This window comes from Microchirus variegatus (genome assembly GCF_963457635.1).
Source record: "Microchirus variegatus genome assembly, chromosome: 23".
Classification (NCBI taxonomy): domain Eukaryota; kingdom Metazoa; phylum Chordata; class Actinopteri; order Pleuronectiformes; family Soleidae; genus Microchirus; species Microchirus variegatus.
The window spans coordinates 2,940,297-2,958,942 of NC_139824.1; the positions used below are offsets into that span (position 1 = coordinate 2,940,297).

An 18,646-nucleotide genomic window follows, 5' to 3' on the forward strand; every position below is an offset into this window, starting at 1 on the left:
GGAAGAGGAGGAGGTAGACGAAGACAAAGAGGATGAACGTGACAGCAGTGAAGAACAGGAGAAAAACGAAAAAAAGATGCAAGAAGAAGACAGCAGAGGAGGTAGTTTGTGCAATATTACTCTTGGCTGTTTCTCAATATCCATACTTTTCCGTACTCTCGTACTTGTGCGTTCTCCTGTTTCCTGGGGGCCCCTGGCTGGGATTCCTACGTGAGCCTCTGTCTGCTTCCCTGCGGGGGTGAAGTAGTGTGGTTTGCTCCGGGCTAGACGTCGGTGGTAGCTGTGGCAGTCTCTGGCCTACCTCCTGGGGGGCGGTCTGGGGGGAGGCTCCGCTGTCTCTGGAGGTGGGCTGGGCTACCCTGGGGGCCTGGGTGGGCCTAGGGTGTGGGCCCCTTTCTGAGTGTTTATTAGGTCATAATTAATCATTCATTATTTTTCTAATAACGTAAAAACGTGGTGGTCATTTCTTTTGTCTTGTAGATGTTGTTGAAATATCAGACAGTGAAGAGGAGGACGTGGTCATACTTCATCCAGAGACTCTTGACAAGGCTCCCAAGTGAGTGAACAAGGTTTTTATTTCATTCATATTGGGCCTCATGAATAAATATAAGACTGTATTTGGCAACTAAGGAATTTCATACCAGTTTCCCTTTCTCTCAGAAACGCAGGATCCGGTTTGCACCAGAAGGGTGCAGCATCTTCCAAGCAAAAATTGAAAAATAATTGATTGAATTCCATTTGTGTTCACTGCATCCAGAGGATGTTGCAACATGACAGCAGCTCAAATTGTGTCTCATGTCAGTCAGCAAAGGACTTGCATAGAACATGGACTTAAAACAATCATTACAGAAACAATGGAATCTCAACATCAGAACTTAAATTTAACTTTAGAAATTATTTTTGGGTGTTTCTTTTTCATTCATTGTAAAAGGTAAAACTTTTTATAAAGGTATGATTTCAAAAATATTACAGGATATAATGTGATTATGCATGGATAGTCATTGGTTTATATTGTGAAAATGATGCTACGGAGTGGATTATCAGGCAAAATACAAAGTAAATAAAAAAAATTCCCAGAAAAGACTTGTAGTTCTTTAAAGATAAATGTTAGTATCAGTGATAATAATGTGACATTAAAAAAAACCTCTTGATGTCTTAGTTTTTATAAAATTTGAAAAAAATATTTTAACTCGTAGGTCGCCATTGTTATGAACGTCGCACTGCACTCTGGGTAGTGTCATAATGAGGTTGAACTAGCAGGCTTCAGGACCCTGTTGTGACTGTTCAGTGACATAAACATGTCATCTGTTCAGCCTTTTTATTTTGAACCTGAACAAAACATTAATGAGGAGACTGAGTGTCCTCCTCTTCATGTTTATCCAACTCACGTTTATCCCGGATGCAATCGGCTGAAATTAGTTTTCTCCACAGGGTGGCAGAGCGCTCCTTTAGAGATAGGGTGAGGAGCTCTGTCACCCGGGAGGAGCTCGGAGTAGAGCCTCTGTATCGGTATTGGATGACCCCTGGACGCCTCCCTCGGGAGGTGTTCCGGGCATGTCCCACCGGGAGGAGACCAAGAGGAAGACCTAGGACACGCTGGAGTGACTACGTCGCCCGGCTGGCCTGGGAACGCCTTGGGGTCCCCCCGGAAGAGCTGGAGGAAGTGTGAGAGGGAGGCCTGGGCGTCCCTTCTCAGACTACTGCCCCCGCGACCCGGCCCCGGATAAGCGGTGGAAGATAATAAATGTTCACTTTCGTAAGCATCCAGAGTCGTGTAGGATTTTAAGTTCTCCTTGGAATAAAGACTCGGAGTGTTGATCAGGTACGAGTGGATATCGGGCCACTGCAGACGGGGCCACTTCGCCTCGTCATTAATCCACTCACCGGCGCCTAAAGCAGATGTGTCATCAAGCTGTATCCCATTCACCAAGGTGAATTTCCAAGCATAACTTGCTTTATCACTAGGCGACAAGCTGGTGTAATACGAGGAAAACATCTCCTTTTTTTTGCCGTCTGAATTCGTACATGAGAGCGGACTAACTTCACGACAACATTGCTACTTAAACGCTAAGTGCTGCCCTTCTGCACCCGCGCTGCGTGCGCATCCACAATATTTGTAAACAACCAAGAGCCCTACACATCCATGGTTTACATTCGCGAAGCCATCAACATGGCCGCCACGTCCCAGAATGCAACGCGGTGCCCTTTACTAGCGTTTATAAAGAATTGTAAACCTCTGTCACCTATGAACTGTGTGATTGGGAGCATATCAATTCGATATTTAAGCTGTAAGAAATGTGTGATCATTTGTTTCAGATATTTAACTGTGATAAATGTCATGTTATTAAAGCACACACGTGAGTCCACTGTATGTTGGTTAAACAGAAGTCCAAAATAGAGGATAATATTAAAAGATTAAAAGTTAATCGTGATTAGTCCACTAATTGGAAAAATAATCGTTAGTTGCAGCCCTAATTTCAACATTGTAACGTGCTTATTTGCGAAAATATATTACAATGAAATAGTTCCTCGGCAGATGTGGCCACCATCTTTGTTGAAAAAAAATCAGACGGCTCGCTGATTTCAAAAAGCATCATGGGTAATTTCATCTTTCACTTCGTTTTACAGTCCGCATCAGAGCTCACTACATTTTGAGGGTTGATTATAATGGCAAAATCGCACTTCCCCTTGCTCCCAGCACTTTTCTAGTCTTGATGACCACAACCTTCAACTCGAAGGTTGTGGTCCCCTTAAAGGTGCATTATGTAATAAATCTAAAGCAACTGGCCATAAAATCCTCCTAATGTCACAGAGGACCAGGAATAATGTTCATATAACAAACTGAACTCGCCAACAAAACTAGTACAACAAAAATAGAAAGTTTGTTTATGTTTTGAAATTATGTTTTGGTATGAGGCGCCTCCGCACACGCCCGCTACGCGTTCCGGGCAGAGAGAGAGAGTGGAGCGCAGCAGAGTGTAGACACAGCACGAACAGCTGTTTTCATTTGTTTTCCGTGTTGCTGACAATAAACAAACTATTTACACAAACAACACCGTCTCTCCGTCCTTCCCAAACGAACTGTGTCTGGACCCAGCCTACTGCAAGCGATCAGAACCAGGTTACGAACGTGCTTATGTCGCAGACTGATTACCTGATTCTGATCACCGGCTGAGCCTCTCCTCCAGCAGCTTCTGCCTTCACTGACACAACGGATTTCCAAAACCGAGGGAACAGTTTAGAAATCCGAGGGAACTGAGGGAGACTTAGCCAAATTCGAGTCCTCTTTAGGTCTTTGCATGTATATCGCCATAAACGATATAACGCTATAAAAGGGGTGGCGAAAATGAAGGTTCTGTCAAATATCATGCATAACGTTGTTCCCTAGTCAACAGCTAACGTTACCGTAAAATTATAATACATCTTGATCTTTACTGAGAGAACAGAATTGTGTGTCTTAGAGCCACTCATTTATGATAAAACGCTCGCCATAGTCACTCCTCGCTGACGAAGGACACGCTGCTCTGGCAACCTCGACTCTGGAGGGGAGGGGGGGAGTGGGAGGCAGGTACGACTCGCCGCACTGTTTTGATTTTGAGTGAAGTAACCGTTTTTGGCCACATTGTTACAGATGGCGCCTTTACAGGGATACTGGAGTAAAAGTATGTTACCGGAAAATGACTTTGGTAGAAGTTGAAGTCACTTTTTATAATATTACTGAAGTAAAAATCTTGATGTATATGACATTTACTGTACTTAAGTATCAACAGTAAAATACAATGAAGATGATATAAAATGAAGTTTTAGTAGTAGTAGTAAAGTAGTAGAAGTAGAAGTAAAAGTATTTCAAAAGTGAGGAGTACAGGATGTCAGGACTGTGCAATGGTGGATCAGTGGTAGGGTGAGTTGCCTGTCAACTGAAAGGTTTTAAGTTCAATTCCTGGCTCTGCTGGTCTGTGTCCTGGAGCAAGACAGTTGCTGACCATGATGAAATGTGTTTGGGTGAAACCTGTTATGTAAAGCAGCTCATCAGGACTAGAAACACTCTATATAAATACAGACCATGATCACTTCTTCTTCTTCTGGTTTTATGTGGTAGTAATGTGTAGCAAAGACAGTTAGAGACAATGTAGTGGAGTAAAAGTAAGTTGCTTAAAAAAACAGTAGGGTACTTGAATTCTGTACCTTAAGTACAGAATGAAGTATTAAGAATACTTAATACAGTAACAATGTAACAAAGTATACATTACTTTGTTACATTGCAAGACTGCTTTTAGAATCTAATGTTACAACAGCAGGATGACAGTAATAATCCTAATTGTGTATAAGTGGATTCACTGTGGTAGATTTGTACTATAAGACTTTTTTTTCCCTTGAAATTTGCTTCATTCTACAATCGGCTCTTTGTGTTATGATGAAGTGTGTAATGGAAGACGAGACCGAGGAATGAGAGGATGAGCCTAACGAGAGGAGAAAGACAGTCCATCTTCCTCCTAATGTAGGAGTTATTTCATTCCAGAAGATGGCAGTCATGTGACATCATGGATGGACGCTGCCATTAAACACCATAGAAGATCTTTTAAATCACTTAGTGGGTAAAATAATAATGGAGTGATAATTCCAGATTTAAATCAGTACTAAATTGGAAAAGGAACAGTAATGAAAGACAAACAAACATGAATGTAAACAGCAGAAACTTTATTCTGTGTACCTCTGTGCACCATCAGCAGTGTGGAGCACATTTACTACCATTTCTGACTGATTTCAAAACTGTCTGGGTACAGATGAAGCTACAGGAGCTGGTGTAGAAAACAGTGTTAGAGTTCTGGGAGGTAGACGGTGTCAAAACAGCAGGAAACACTGTAACCTCAGCGTCACTTCTCCGCTTCCCACTCGAGGTCCACGGTCTCCTGCCTTCACCCACACACAGCGTCTCATCCTCTCACCTGCTTTTGGAGTTGAATCTCATCTCGACTCGTCACTTCTCGTGTGCCGACTGTCACCGCCTGCTCACTTCTTCTCCTTAAAGCTGAAGTCACACACCAGAGAAAGATGGTCAGATGGATAGCTAAAGGACGGAAGCCTCTTTGGTCCAATCTGTTCCTCAGTGGGCATGTCCAACACAGTGTCCACTCTCAGCAAGTCCTGACTGTACCAGATATAGTCCAGAGTGGTACAACATTCCCCTGTGGGTCTAATCTTCCATGTGGTGTAATCTGGTTCAGTCAAACCGTCTTTGCTGAGTTTCTTATAGGCCGAGTCTAAGCTGAACGGGGACATGACAAATCGCTGGTACACCTCCTCGGTTGGGACTGCGTTGAAATCACCGCATATGAGCAGAGGAATGTCAGAGCTGAGGTCAACAGTGGGACCACCAGGATGTTTCTGGACCAGGTTTTGGAGGTGTCGCAGGAGGTCGGAGCCCTGAGCACAGCGGAGCCACTCCCAACCAGCGCGGGCTTTCAGGTGGGTCACGGCCACGCACACACATCTTTCTGTGATCCGACAACGGAGCACGTTCATTACAGCAACCTGTGGCAAGAGAGTGGAATGTTAAAGACAAAATATGTAGAATTTCTGCATTAAAATATGTAAAAACGACAAGTGTGGTGTTTGGTATTGTTGAGCTGTTCGGCTGAGAATGTTGAGGTAGAGCAAGTTTATTTGTATAGCACCATTCTTACACAAGGCAATTCATAGTGCTTTACAGGCAGGAAATACATTTGAAATTCAAACACAATCAATTAAAAAATCAATTATAGAAATTACAGCAATTTAAAATCAACAATTTAAACCATTAATCACGCAGAAACTAATGTAATTTAAAATCATTATTTTAAAATTATTAAAATCATTAAAAGAGTCAGAAGACACTGTCGCTCGTGAAACACCTCCACAACCGACGTTCTTCTTCTGCGATTCAATGTACGCAACTGGATGTACCCGGACTAGTTCCCCGAGCAGGAGGATCTGCTGTTCAGGAGAACCGCTGTTTACGTAACCGGACCGGGTTTTTTTCAGAGATCTCGCTGAGCCCGAGATTACAATAAAACACAGCGTTCTCAGCAGTGGCTGAACTGTTTGTTTCGAAACTTCAGGGCTTCTTAAACAAGGTAATGACGCAGATACACACCAAAAAACAGCGTTAATTGGAACTTCCGGTCTAGGTCAGCTTTAAATGACTCTGAGAACATAAGAAACACTTCTGTTTTAGATGATGATGTTAGACCCAGTGACAGCGCCTCTAATGTGGAAAGTCAACCATCTAAGAAAAGGAGTTCTATGGGTGGAAGATCTATGACTTCTTCAGCACGTGTTAAAGCTGAGGCCGACAGGGCAGCACTCATGGCCCGTCAAAGATTATTAAAAGAAAAACATGATTTGCAGGAGCAAGAAGAGCAGTTGAGGATAAAGAGAGAACAGCTTGATTTGGAGATGGAAATAACCGCATTGATGGCTAAAATAAGTGTATTAAAGGTCTCTGATGGTTCACATGTGTCGAGGGCTGCAAGTAGCAAATCTGATGGAATGATGCAAATGGTAAACAGTCATCCCAGTACATCTCAGCAGAATGACCAGTTGCCTCCACAGATAATGGGGGCGCAAAGCCAAGGGCAAAAAATACAGTGCCACATGCTCCAGTTACATTCTTGAAGCCTTCACACGCACCACAGATAAAACCCAGTGATACACAGACTCTCCAAACTTGGTCTAATTCTGAGGCAGATCATCTTTTATCCTCAACACAAGGCAGCAATGAACAGAGTAGCTTTGGCAATAAAGATCATTCTCCAGTTGTAAAGGTTTGTCTGTTCTGTAGAGCTGGACATTCTCTGGATATGTGTCGTCTATTGGAAAGTAAGGCACACAGTGAAAAAAAAATGTTTTTGAGAGAAAATGGGGTGTGTTTTGGATGTTTGTGCACTGGGCACAAAAGTAAGGAATGTCGAAAGCGACTGTCATGTAGAACATGTAGTCTAAATCATCCCACCATTTTGCATGTCCATTCCAAGCAAAATGAGCCACACCCAGAACAGAAATTACAAGAGAAAATGGATGGAAATACATTTGTCTCTGTGTAGTCCAATGGTCTTACTGGGGCCGGTGAGCTTGACATACCTGGTTGGACTGTAAATGGTCCCTTAAGAGGAAATCACAGTAGCGATGCCTCTAATGAAATGCATAATGTCAGTGTGAATAGGATCTTCATAGCAAAGCTCGATGAAGTTTGGAAACGGCAGATAAAGGCCGACTTCCCCGAATGCGGTCATGAGGAGCAGTCTGGTTGGTCTCGAGAGGATTACCGTTTCATGGAATCAGTCACTAAGACAGCTAAGCTAGTTGATGGGCATTATAGCATTGAATTGCCAAAAAAGAACAATGAAGTGCAAATGCCTAACAATAAAAAGGTAGTAGAACAGCGTGTGATGAGTCTCAAAAGAAAGCTCAAAAGCTTCTTAGCTAGAAAGGAAGAGGAGGATAAGAGCAAAAAGAAAAGACAGTCTCTATATGAAGGTACAGAGGAAACTCAGTCTACTCCAGACGAGACTTTCAGAAGAGTAATAAATTAACTAATGGCTGAGACTGCATACCTCTCTCTCTCTCTCTCTCTCTCTCTCTCTCTCTCTCTCAACCTGCACTATTTATATGTTGTTTATGAACAATTTAAGGCATGTAGAGCAGTTGTACACATTTATGAGAGACTTTTATTTTTGCAAGAATAAAAAATATAAGAAGCAGAACCAGTATTTACATAGGTGCAAGTTGCAATGGGAAGTAAATGGAGATAATGGGCAGAAGCTCATGCTGCTCCCCAATATCATCAATCTATGTCTTTTATTATTGTTCTGATTAGGCAGAAGTTATATACTGTGCCTTAAAGATACTTTTTTTTTTTAGATGAGTGGAAAGAGGGTTTTTACTCACCTGATTGGTTGGAATCCTCATGGCACACAGTCGTATACTGATGCTGTCCACAAGCTCGAACCGTGACTGATCGAAGAACAGCGCACAACCGTCCGGGCCGTTGTTACCCTCCACGTCCAAACACGGCGACCAGGGTTTGGGGCAGAAGTTGCTGCTGTAACCCAGGCCGGCCAGAACTGGCTGAAGGGTGTCATAGTAGTGGTCGACCTCCTGCAGACACAGGATATGAGGTCGGTAGGTGAGGATCTCCTCCATGATGAGATACTTCCTGTGCGACCAGCTGAGCGCCTCAAGTGGACACTGGACAAAACTGTCAAGTCCTTCACCCAGAGCTGCATGACAGGGGAAAAAGATACATGTGATTTCAGTGTGCAGTATGTATATATATATATATATATATATATATATATATATATATATATATATATATATCGATATATATATATATATATATATATATATATATCGATATATATATATATATATATATATATATATATCGATATATATATATATATATATATATCGATATATATATATATATATATATATATATATCGATATATATATATATATATATATATATATATATATCGATATATATATATATATATATATATATATATATATCGATATATATATATATATATATATATATATATATATATATATATATATATATCGATATATATATATATACATATATATATGTACATACACATACATATACATATATATGTATGTGTATATATAAACATATATATATATATATATACATATATGTGTTATATCTATCTTTCAATTATTACTCCAGTCCAGTATCAGTGTTCAGAGTCCTGTATAGGGTCAATTTTTCCCATTTCCTGTCCAGTTGTGCTCCCTGTAGCCTCAATATACAGTTTATGGTCCATAAATATTTGGACAGCGACACAGTTCTCTTTATTTTGGCTCTATGCACCACTACAATGGATTTGAAATGAAACGAACAAGATGTGCTTTAACTGCACACTTTCAGCTTACTTCCAAATCAAGTGAACAGTGTAGGAATTACAACACTTTCTATATGTGCCTCCCACTTTTTAGGGGACCAAAAGTAATTGGACAAACTAAACAATCATAAATCAAACTTTCATTGTTTAATACTTACAAATCCTTTGCAGTCAATTCCAGCCTGAAGTCTGGAAGGCATAGACATCACCAGACACTGGGATTCATCCCTGGTGATGCTCTGTCAGGCCTCTACTGACACAGTCTTCAGTTCCTGCTTGTTCTTGGGGCATTTTCCCTTCAGTTTGGTCTCCAGCAAGTGAAATGCATGCTCAATCAGATTCAGGTCAGGTGATTGACTGATAACATTCCATATTTGCCTTAAAAACTCTTTGGTTGCTTTTGCAGTTTGCTTTGGGTCATTGTCCATCTGCACTATGAAGCGCCGTCCAATGAGTTCTGAAGCATTTGGCTGAATATGAGCAGATAATATTGTTGGAAACACTTCAGAATTCATCCTGCTGCTTTTGCCAGCAGTTACATCATCAATAAACACAAGGGAACCAGTTCCATTGGCAGCCATACATGTCCACACCATGACACTACCACCACCATGCTTCACTGATGAGGTGGTATGTTGTGGATCATGAGCAGTTCCTTTCCTTCTCCACACTCTTCTCTTCCCATCACTGTGGTACAAGTTGATCTTGGTCTCATCTGTCCAGAGGATGTTCTTCCAGAATTATAACAGCTTTTTTAGGTGTTGTTTGGCAAATTCTAATCTCCTACACCTACCTCCTGGAGAGTGTTTCTGATCTGGACAACTGTTGTGAAGGGCTTTATCTTCACCTGGGAAAGAATTCTTCTGTCGTCCACCACAGTGGTTTTCTGTGGTCTTCCAGGTCCTTTGGTGTTGCTGAGCTCACTGGTGCGTTCTTTCTTTTTAAGAATGTTCCAAACAGTTGATTTGGACACACCTAATGTTTTTGCTATTTCTCTGATGGGTTTGTTTTGATTTTTCAGCCTAACGATGGCTTGCTTGACTGACAGTGACAGCTCCTTGGATCTCATATAGAAAGTTAACAGCAACATATTCAAAATGCAAATGTCACTCCTGGAATCAACTCCAGAACTTTTACCTGTGTCATTGAAGATGAAATAATGAGGGAATAGCCCACAACTGTCCATGAAATAGCTTTTCAGTCAATTGTCCAATTACTTTTGGTCCCCTAAAAAGTGGGAGGAACATATAGAAAGCTGAAAGTGTGCAGTTAAAGCACATCTTATTCGTTTCATTTCAAATCCATTGTAGTGGTGTATAGAGCCGAAATAAAGAGAACAGTGTCGATGTCCAAATATTTATGGGCCTAACTGAATGTGTCAATTTTTTCATTAAAAAGATTTCTTCCACAATTGTTATCAATTGATCTTTCGTTGGTGGTGATTTGGTGGTGAAATCCCCCCCCGCAGATTAAAGTACCTTTCATTTATGTTGCAATGACATTAAACCAGGATTTAAAGAAGTGTTTACTGCTTCTGGGGGTGCATAAACATTTACCAATGTTGGATTTGTAAATTGGTTCCTTCGGGTAGTTCCAGCTCTTTCATAAGAAGTTGGTCCAAATAGTCTGTAGTAGAGCTTCCTTCTGTGTCCTCAGGCAGTCCGAAAATCCTGACATTATTTCGCTGAGACCTCGCTTTTAAGTCCATTAATTTATCCTGCATCTGGCGTGTCTGTTTGGTTAGTTTCGATAGAATGCCGCTTGCCTCTGTTATACTCCTCCAACTCCGCTACGCGGGCCTGTGCCTCGATTAGGCTCTTAGGGCCTGATTTACTAAAGCTTTGCGCGTGCAAAAACGTGTGCAAACTGGATTGCACACGCAGATCTGCGTTGATGCTGATCTACTAACAGGGCGCAACGAGGAGTGCGTCTGTCAGACGGGCAAAATAGCACTCGCAACCCATTTAGCGTTCTTGCCTTAATGCATATGCAATGTGGGGCGTTTACACGCTATTTTGCGTGTGATGGGAGGAGAAAATGTAAATATGTTATTTTAGCACGCGCAAAGTGATTTATCAAACCTGAAACTGATTGCGGTGATTATTTCTGCGTCTATATTTAGCACGTTTGAAAGGCAGGTCTTAACTGGCACAGCGGTGCGCACACATGGCTGCGGTTATTTATAGTTATATTTGTAATTCAGGAAATTACTCTTTTCCAGAGCATGTTCAACTACGCGTTCACAGATGACGCACATTCATTTCTTATTTGGTATATCTGAATAAATTAAATATAGATATCCATAGGAGAAATGCATGTTTGTACTGGTATGGGCTTACCTTGGTCTGCAGTTTGTGGTTCAAGGAGGGGTCGTACCTATGTTACCCGGTTAAGACCGGAGGAACGGGGAACCCTGCTTTACCTTAACGGGTCCAGCTCCAACCTGGTCTATTCTCGGTGCACGGCGAAGCGCAGGCGGTGCAGTGCGCACACCAAAACCTCACAGGCAGGTTACCCTAACCCTAACCCTCCAGTTCCAGGCACATTTAAATGCAATACATAATCACAACAATCACTATTTAATGTAACTATCTGAATCAGCTATAGATAGGTCATCTATATCGATTGTCCCGTCGCCTCTGACGTCAGATCAAAGGCTGTTGGCACGCGTAATGGAAACTCAGCCTGACTGAATGAACACAGATGAAACCAGGGACGGACTGGGACTAAAAAGCCGTTGTGATGATCCGCTTTATTTATTTATTTACTTATTGACAAAAAAGTTTGTGACGGTTTTATGTCGAGTAACTTAAATTGAGTGGATTTATTAATACTGACTTGGGCGAGCTGAAAGCTATGCTGTCTACCCGTCCACCATCTTGCAGGAAGTCCCCATTGTCCTTGTTTTACTATTTTCTTGTTGATTTTATTTGGTAAGGCTAAAAAAAAAGTTCCTCTGTAATCACCTGGGTTTCTTTGCATGCGTTTTTATGCACAATGTGTAAGCCCCTAATGCCATTTTCATCTGTCATAGTCACGTAATGTACAATGTGAAGTAAAATCACATGTATATTCTGTACCTTGGGCCAGAACATTCCACTGCATCATCCTAATCGGGCTGCTTGGGGCGCTGTCTTCAATGCAGAGGTTAATGAACTTCCTGTGGAAGCGAGGCGGTGTCTCTCTGAGGGCATCCTTACACTGTTGTAGCAGCTCTGCAGGATCATGGGGACAGACAGTGGACCCCCTCTGCTTATGAAAGACAAATAGACAGACAGTCAGGTCACTTCTGCTACAGCCACCTGGTGTCCACACTAGAGTGAGGGTCAGGTTGCATTTTTCTGTCCCAACCCAACTGAGCCAGAGAGAATATTTACTAAATCAGACACTTGTTATCCTTACATCCAGAAGGATGCAACTTCTAGTCCAATGAACACACACACACACACACACACACCTTAAGATCATGATGTGATAGTACTGCAGGTAGGGCATTAAATATTAACCCGTAGAGTGTGTGCTGCAGGTACGCCCAAGGACATTTTTTTTCGTCTTGTGTTCTTGAGTCAAGTTTTGATTCCTTCACATTTTTAGTTGTGATATAAAGAAGCAATAACTGTGCAATAAAAAACCTCTCTTCACTAAACTGAAATTATTATTATTAGTAATTATCAAATGACCCAACCTGAGCCTAATTCACACAACTCCGCCACTTTAGATCTCTAAAAAAATTGACTTTGTGCTTTGTACAGAACCTTTCACATTTGGTTTCTGTGTTTTTTGGGGGGGATCTTAGCATGTGTGGATAGGATTATTTCTTAAATATTTTGGGGGTGAACTGCACTGTGAACAGAGGAGAAGGAGTCACCTTGCAGAAGTCTGGATCCAGGTCTGTGTCTGCTGACTGCGAGTCCAGGTGTGATGAAGGCAGAGAGAGAGAAGATCTGCTGGTGAATGTCACAGTGCTGTACAGTCTGGAGGCTCCTCCACCCATCAGACACACTGGTGAAGAAGAAGAAACACGCTGGAGTGTTAAGGTGGGTGCATCATTTATATTTTACTCCCTGTGTATTCAATCAAAATGTCAAGGGGTTCCGCTAGAGAACATGGAAATGATCAGAAAGCAGGGACATGTTATGGTTTTTAATGTAATAGATGACCTATATTTGTTTGTATGAGCGACCATAGGTGGTCGAGAACTGATTTTCCAATCAAAGAGTCTAACTTAATATTTTGACTATTTTTAGACATTTAAAATGTGCTTCTTGAATTAACGTGTGTAATTTCTAGGGGAAACAAACAATATGTGTAAATTAAATTGATCTGTATTTCACTTCCGGTGACATTAACATAAAAAAAAATAAAAAAAAGACAAACCCAAACGTCAATTATCAATGACTTATCAGGTACAGATCAAGGAAGGCATCTGAGTCCAAATCCGGACTGTGGGATGACTTTTTGTGACGCCTGTTTTAGGCTAATGCCATGTCACCTGACTGAGGGAGTATTTGTGTGTATTCAGCAGCAGTACAGGGGCAGGTGAAGGTTGTTTATCCGTCAAACTGCTTAACAACTGGGTTGTGTGACCACAGTAGGATTCAGTTCTGAAACCATTTTGTGGTTGTCAAACCTCAACCTGTTTGCAGTCGTCTCACTTTTACTGGCACAGTGTTGCTGCTGCCTCAAGTCAGTATGACCATGAGCAGTGGCGGAGCTAGACTTTTATCTTTGGGGTGGCAAGGGGGGGGGGGGACAATTTTTTGCACCTGGGGGGTCCAATCAGATTTCAGGGGGTCTAGTGCTACCCTGGCCTCCCCTCTAGCTCTAGTTATCTTTGTGTGATATGAGTTTGGTGACTCTGCAATGTACAGTAGCAAAAAAAAATAATTCAAATAAAAATTCACCAAAATTCTTTACAAGCATTTTTGTCCAAAATAAGAGGTGCAGTGTGACCATGGGAAGATTCATCGTTGACCGAGGTGAGTTTGGTGACTACAATTTACAGTAGCAGAGTCATTGAAAATTATTACACATAAAAATGCACCAAAAGTAGTTAATTTGAAATGTACTTTAAGTAAAAGTTACTTAGTTACTGTTTATTTGACCGTATTCAGTATAGACTAGTCTAGTTATTTAACTTTAATTTGTTGTTGCGTTTGTTGTTTTGGCTTAGTGATACTGCAAGATCCTATTTTCAATTATTATTTTCAATTCATGTACCGGAAACCCTACAATAAATAATGTATTTAGAAACACATTCAGTTTTAAATAGTCATAATTTCATATTTCAAAAATCATGTCGCGTCGTCACCGACCTCCCCACAGTTTAAAAAAAATCCTGGAGGAAACCCTGTACATGCATGAATATTTCGTGTTTTTCTTTAACTTACTTCTTCAACTTCAACAACTTACGATTGAAGAACAACTGAACAATCAATAAAAACAAGTTAATATAAAATGTAACAGTAAGAAATAGCTGAGTTTGTGAAATCCTAACTTAGTCATAAGTCAGAGATATAGCACAATCGCATGACAACATAAATACTGAGATGAAACAGCTTCAGGCAGATACATGCTGACGGAGAAAACTGTTTTAAATGTATGTTATGACACAGTCATACCATTAACCTACATGTGCTGTTGCTGTCAGATCACATGGCACAAAGTTCAGAGCTCTGTTTATCTGTAGCCTATCTTACCTTCAGAACCGGTGAAAACTGGTGTTTTCCGTGCCCTTCGAGCTGCTGCCTTATTTGTCAGCTGACCCACTATACAACTGTGTTTGCATGTGTTGGTTAGTTTTTATTCACAGGAGAATGGGTTGTGGTTGTTTGACCCTCTCACTGCAGGGTAAGGTCATGGCAGAGAGAAACCTGGTCCTTTCTGCCATCTGCTGGTAGCAGCAGCACACTGGAAAGGGATAGTTCTCAGAAAACTTCACGAGATGAGTCTGTAAAGAAAAGAAATATAGATGATTTGAGCAAAAATAACATGGACAGTCAGGGGAAAACACAGATGATGCAAACATGCAGCAGTTTCGAACAAAGTGAGGACTCTTTATTTTTTGAATATTAAAAGGACATGTTTTATATTTTGGAGGAGAATATAATGGACTATTGCGACTCCCCCCCCCCCCTTCAAAAAAACACAAAAGGTGATTTTACATGGTAAAAAAAAAAATTACTGATGGCTCATTTCCAGCACTTAATGCAGTAAATATTCATATTTGCGGTCAACGTCAACTCAGAAAATGTCTTTTATATACACTGGGATATACAGTAAACTGCAACAGAATTCTGAATAGTTCACATCAATACTTCCGTCTCTTACTTGAGTCACTTCATCAAACTATCACTTCATTCAACTATTTTGTTTCCCAGTCTGAAATCAATCATTTGTTGGTATAGCAGTGTGTTGACATGTCCTAACTGTTGTTTTCTGGTCTTCAGGTGGCTGAACATAGCACTCAAAGACACCAACAGAACACTGTCATTTCTCTGACAGTCCTCAGCTACCAATAAATCCCCTCTCCATGCTTCCAGTAAACCATCAAACAAAGCCTTATAGTCCTGCTTGTACATGTGAACCTCCTGCCAGTATCTGTCTTTGTCTGCCTTGGCTCTGCTCACGTCCTCTGTCATCTGTCTGACACAGAGACACAACCGGCTGTTCTCCATGCTGACCTGCTCCAGTTTCACGTGATTGTCATAGATGCTCATTTCCACAGCTCTCAGCTTTGAGGCCTGTCGGTCAAGCATGCCCATGCGACTTGCTCTCACTTGCTCCAGCTCAGCCTTCATGCCTTCTCTTGCCTGGAGCAGAGAGCTGGTTTTCTCCTTCAGACCCTGAACCCCCAGCTCCAGCTTGGCTCTCCTGTGCTTCAGCTCAGCAGTGAGCGTTTTCAGTCTCTGGTTTCGGCTTTGCTCCTCATTCCACTTGGTGTCCACTTTCCTCAGTATCTCCGCTTTCTCCTTTATCTCACTCTGCCTCTCCCCATTGCTCCTCGTCATGCTCTCAATCTCTGCAATAGAATGCTTTATTTCCTTGTGGTGTTTGAACTCTATTTGTCTGTACTCCTCCACACATTGGGTCAAGTGGCTCATTAGCAAGTTGGCATCTACGCTCTGTGGATGACGCTGAAGTAGCGCAGCCTCCTCTTGTCTGAGCTCCTCATATCTCCTCCTGGTGCTGCTGATGTCAGAGGACATTTTAACCACATGTTCCTTCTGCACTCTCTTCATCTTCTCCAGGAGTCTCTGTAGCCTGCTCTTCTCCCCCTCAAGGTGGTAGAGGTTCTTCTTCTCTGTATCCATGTTATGACACAACTCCTCTTGATTCTTCTCAAACACACGCTTGTTGATTGTCTCAACCTCCCAGAGCTCTTTGATCTGCTGGTCCATCTCCTTGATTTCCTTGCCGTGTTTAACCATAGAGGTGATGCGTTCCTCCAGCCGTAACTTGGACCACTCCAGCTGCTGTGAGACCTGAAAATGCTCAGTCTTTACTTTATTTTCTTCATCATGCTGGTACTTGAATGCTTCAGAGATATGAGCCAGGTGGTCCTGACAGAGCAACCTTGAAGCTTGACCCTCCTCTATTTTTTTCTCCTCTGTTGCAACTTTCTTTTTAAGACGCTGAATTGCCAGAGTGAAAATTTCTCCTAACGCACAAAACTCTTTTTTCAGCATTTCTCTCTGTTGCCAGAGTTCTTGATGATGTTTGATCTCCTCGTTCAGCTGTTTTACGAACTGGCACCGTGATGACGTCAGTCTTTGTAAACTGCTCTCTAGCTTGGTCATATTAGTTGTGAGCTCTCCCAACTGGTCGAAGGCTTCTAGTTTCTTCTGGTTAACTCTGTCCAGCATCCTCCTGCTTCGCTTCATTAATTGTTTCTGCTGCTTGATTTTCTCACCTGTCTGATGCACTTCAATGGCCAGGTTGTCCCGTTTCACCATAAAAGCTTCTCTCTCCAGCACCATGTCTTGTTGAACTGCTATTTTATTCTGTTCAGCATCAGCGATGCAGGACTTCAACTCTTCTGTCTGCTCCTGTTTCTGCCCAAGTTGCATATGTAGGCCATATTTTAAGGAGTTTTGATTATTCAGAGTAGCAATAATCTCCATGTATTTAGCCTTCACTTGGTCTCTATGAGGGTACAGCTCTTTGTTTTGGTTTGAGAGGGCATCCTGTTTCTGCTCAGCAGCTTCTCTCAGCTGACAGGTTGTGTTTAGATCTTGGAGCAGCTGATCCATCTCCTCAGCATTAATTGCCCGAGTGTCTGCTACGTCCGCCATTATTTCCCGGTTCGTTTGTTCTTTCATATTGTCAATTTGATGTCTTAGCTTGCTGTTTTCTATGGTTTCCACTTCTAAGTGCTCGTGGGCAGCACGTCGGTCCTTCTCCAGCTCTGTGACGGCAGCCGTCATGTCTGCCAGGTGGAGGCTTGCTTCGGGTGCGAATGGCACCCCCTCGTCCTTCAGCTGCTTGTCCAGTTCCTTTAAATGTTCCAGCGCCACCATGACGGCCGGGAAGTCCGGCACCAGACAGGAGGCCATTTTGTATCTAAAAGTGTTTAACTTGAGCTGTACACAGAGCACTTGCTACTTTTATGTTCAGCTAGTTTCCATTTGTGACTGCGGTCGTCATGGAAACAGTTGCCTCGTCTGCAGTCTACGGCAAGCCGAAGAGAACACAGCCGATTTCGCAGTGGCTAACTTTACAAGCTAACCGTAAAACCCAGTCACCATAGCCTCAATACCGTTAATAACGACAAAAAGCTGATTTAAACACTGAAACGACGGCGCGGTGACGTCTGTGTTCTATCTTACCTTTTGAAATCATTGAGCAGCTCAGCTGACATTTAGAATCACTGTTAGTTCCACAATATTTAAGCGTGAACAGCAAAATGACGTATGAGTATGACGTGATTATTAAAACTCCAATGTGGGTGGGGCAAAGAGTACGCGAGCCCCGTGTTGCCAGATTTGAAGATTTCACGTAAAGGATTCAGGAGGAAGGCCAAGTAGGTCTAACCATAGATATAATAAAGGGTAGATGTCTAGAACGTCCGCACTGGCGGCCATCTTGCCCCAGTCCATCTATCTGGTGGGATCTGTGGAACCTGAGGTAAGTTAGTGATCTGCACAAACGTAAACACTCATATCTCGCTGAAATCTTGACGGATTTATAAACGGTTTGGTTTCTTACAAACGTTATTAACGTTGTTATGATTCTGGATGCTTTAACATGTTGATATTGCAGCTTTTCTCTTTGGAAAACGACTTAATCGTGCAGCTTATTTGTGTATCACGGCTAGGCCGTCATGCATACAATTACCCCATAAATATGATCATTTAGGTGTGTGTATCTCTCTGTGTATGTTTTGGCTTTTTGTTTGGTTTTACAGGACTGATTTTTCCACCACACTTTCGGTTCCCTTCTACTTACTGATATACACCACACTCCCATTACTTTATATTATTCTCTATTGTTAATTCTTATCATAGTAAATATTATTTATTATTATTGATTTCACAATGTTATTTGGGTCTTTTTTTTTTCTTTTACTGTCTTTCATGTGTATACCTCCAGAGTAGTCTAGCTCTCTCTACAGGATGGGGATTTCAACATGCAGCATTTCTTGATTTCTTGATGTATATTTGTAGAGAGAAATCTTGCACCTTTTTTTATTGCAAATAAATGTCACTTTTATAAAAAAGAATATTACTAAT

The 18,646-nt window shown here is 41.7% G+C and overlaps 3 protein-coding genes across 3 annotated transcripts in view; 1 reads left to right on the top strand and 2 right to left on the bottom strand.

Annotated features, from left to right (window-relative positions):
• The window catches only part of exosc9 (exosome component 9), a 10,867-nt gene extending 9,796 nt beyond the window's left edge, over positions 1-1,071 (top strand). The window contains exons 10-12 of the mRNA XM_083909565.1: positions 1-101; positions 481-556; positions 661-1,071. The exon at positions 1-101 is cut by the window's left edge and continues 84 nt beyond it. Coding sequence (XP_083765691.1) covers positions 1-101; positions 481-556; positions 661-727 — 244 coding nt within the window. The 3' untranslated portion in view covers positions 728-1,071. The remainder of the gene's footprint in view (positions 102-480; positions 557-660) is intronic.
• A 3,939-nt stretch (positions 1,072-5,010) lies between these two features.
• Positions 5,011-14,805, bottom strand: LOC310943667 (nocturnin-like; the record flags this gene model as incomplete). Its single annotated transcript, XM_083909303.1, has 5 exons — positions 5,011-5,532; positions 7,927-8,258; positions 11,996-12,164; positions 12,787-12,917; positions 14,760-14,805. 5 exons carry the CDS (start codon positions 14,803-14,805, stop codon positions 5,011-5,013), a joined length of 1,200 nt encoding a protein of 399 aa, XP_083765429.1.
• Positions 14,806-15,271: 466 nt separating this feature from the next.
• Positions 15,272-17,470, bottom strand: ccdc175 (coiled-coil domain containing 175; the record flags this gene model as incomplete). The annotated part of the gene is made up of 1 exon (XM_083909304.1): positions 15,272-17,470. The coding sequence occupies one exon, from the start codon at positions 17,468-17,470 to the stop codon at positions 15,272-15,274; it is 2,199 nt and encodes a 732-aa protein (XP_083765430.1).
• Positions 17,471-18,646: the final 1,176 nt, after the last annotated feature.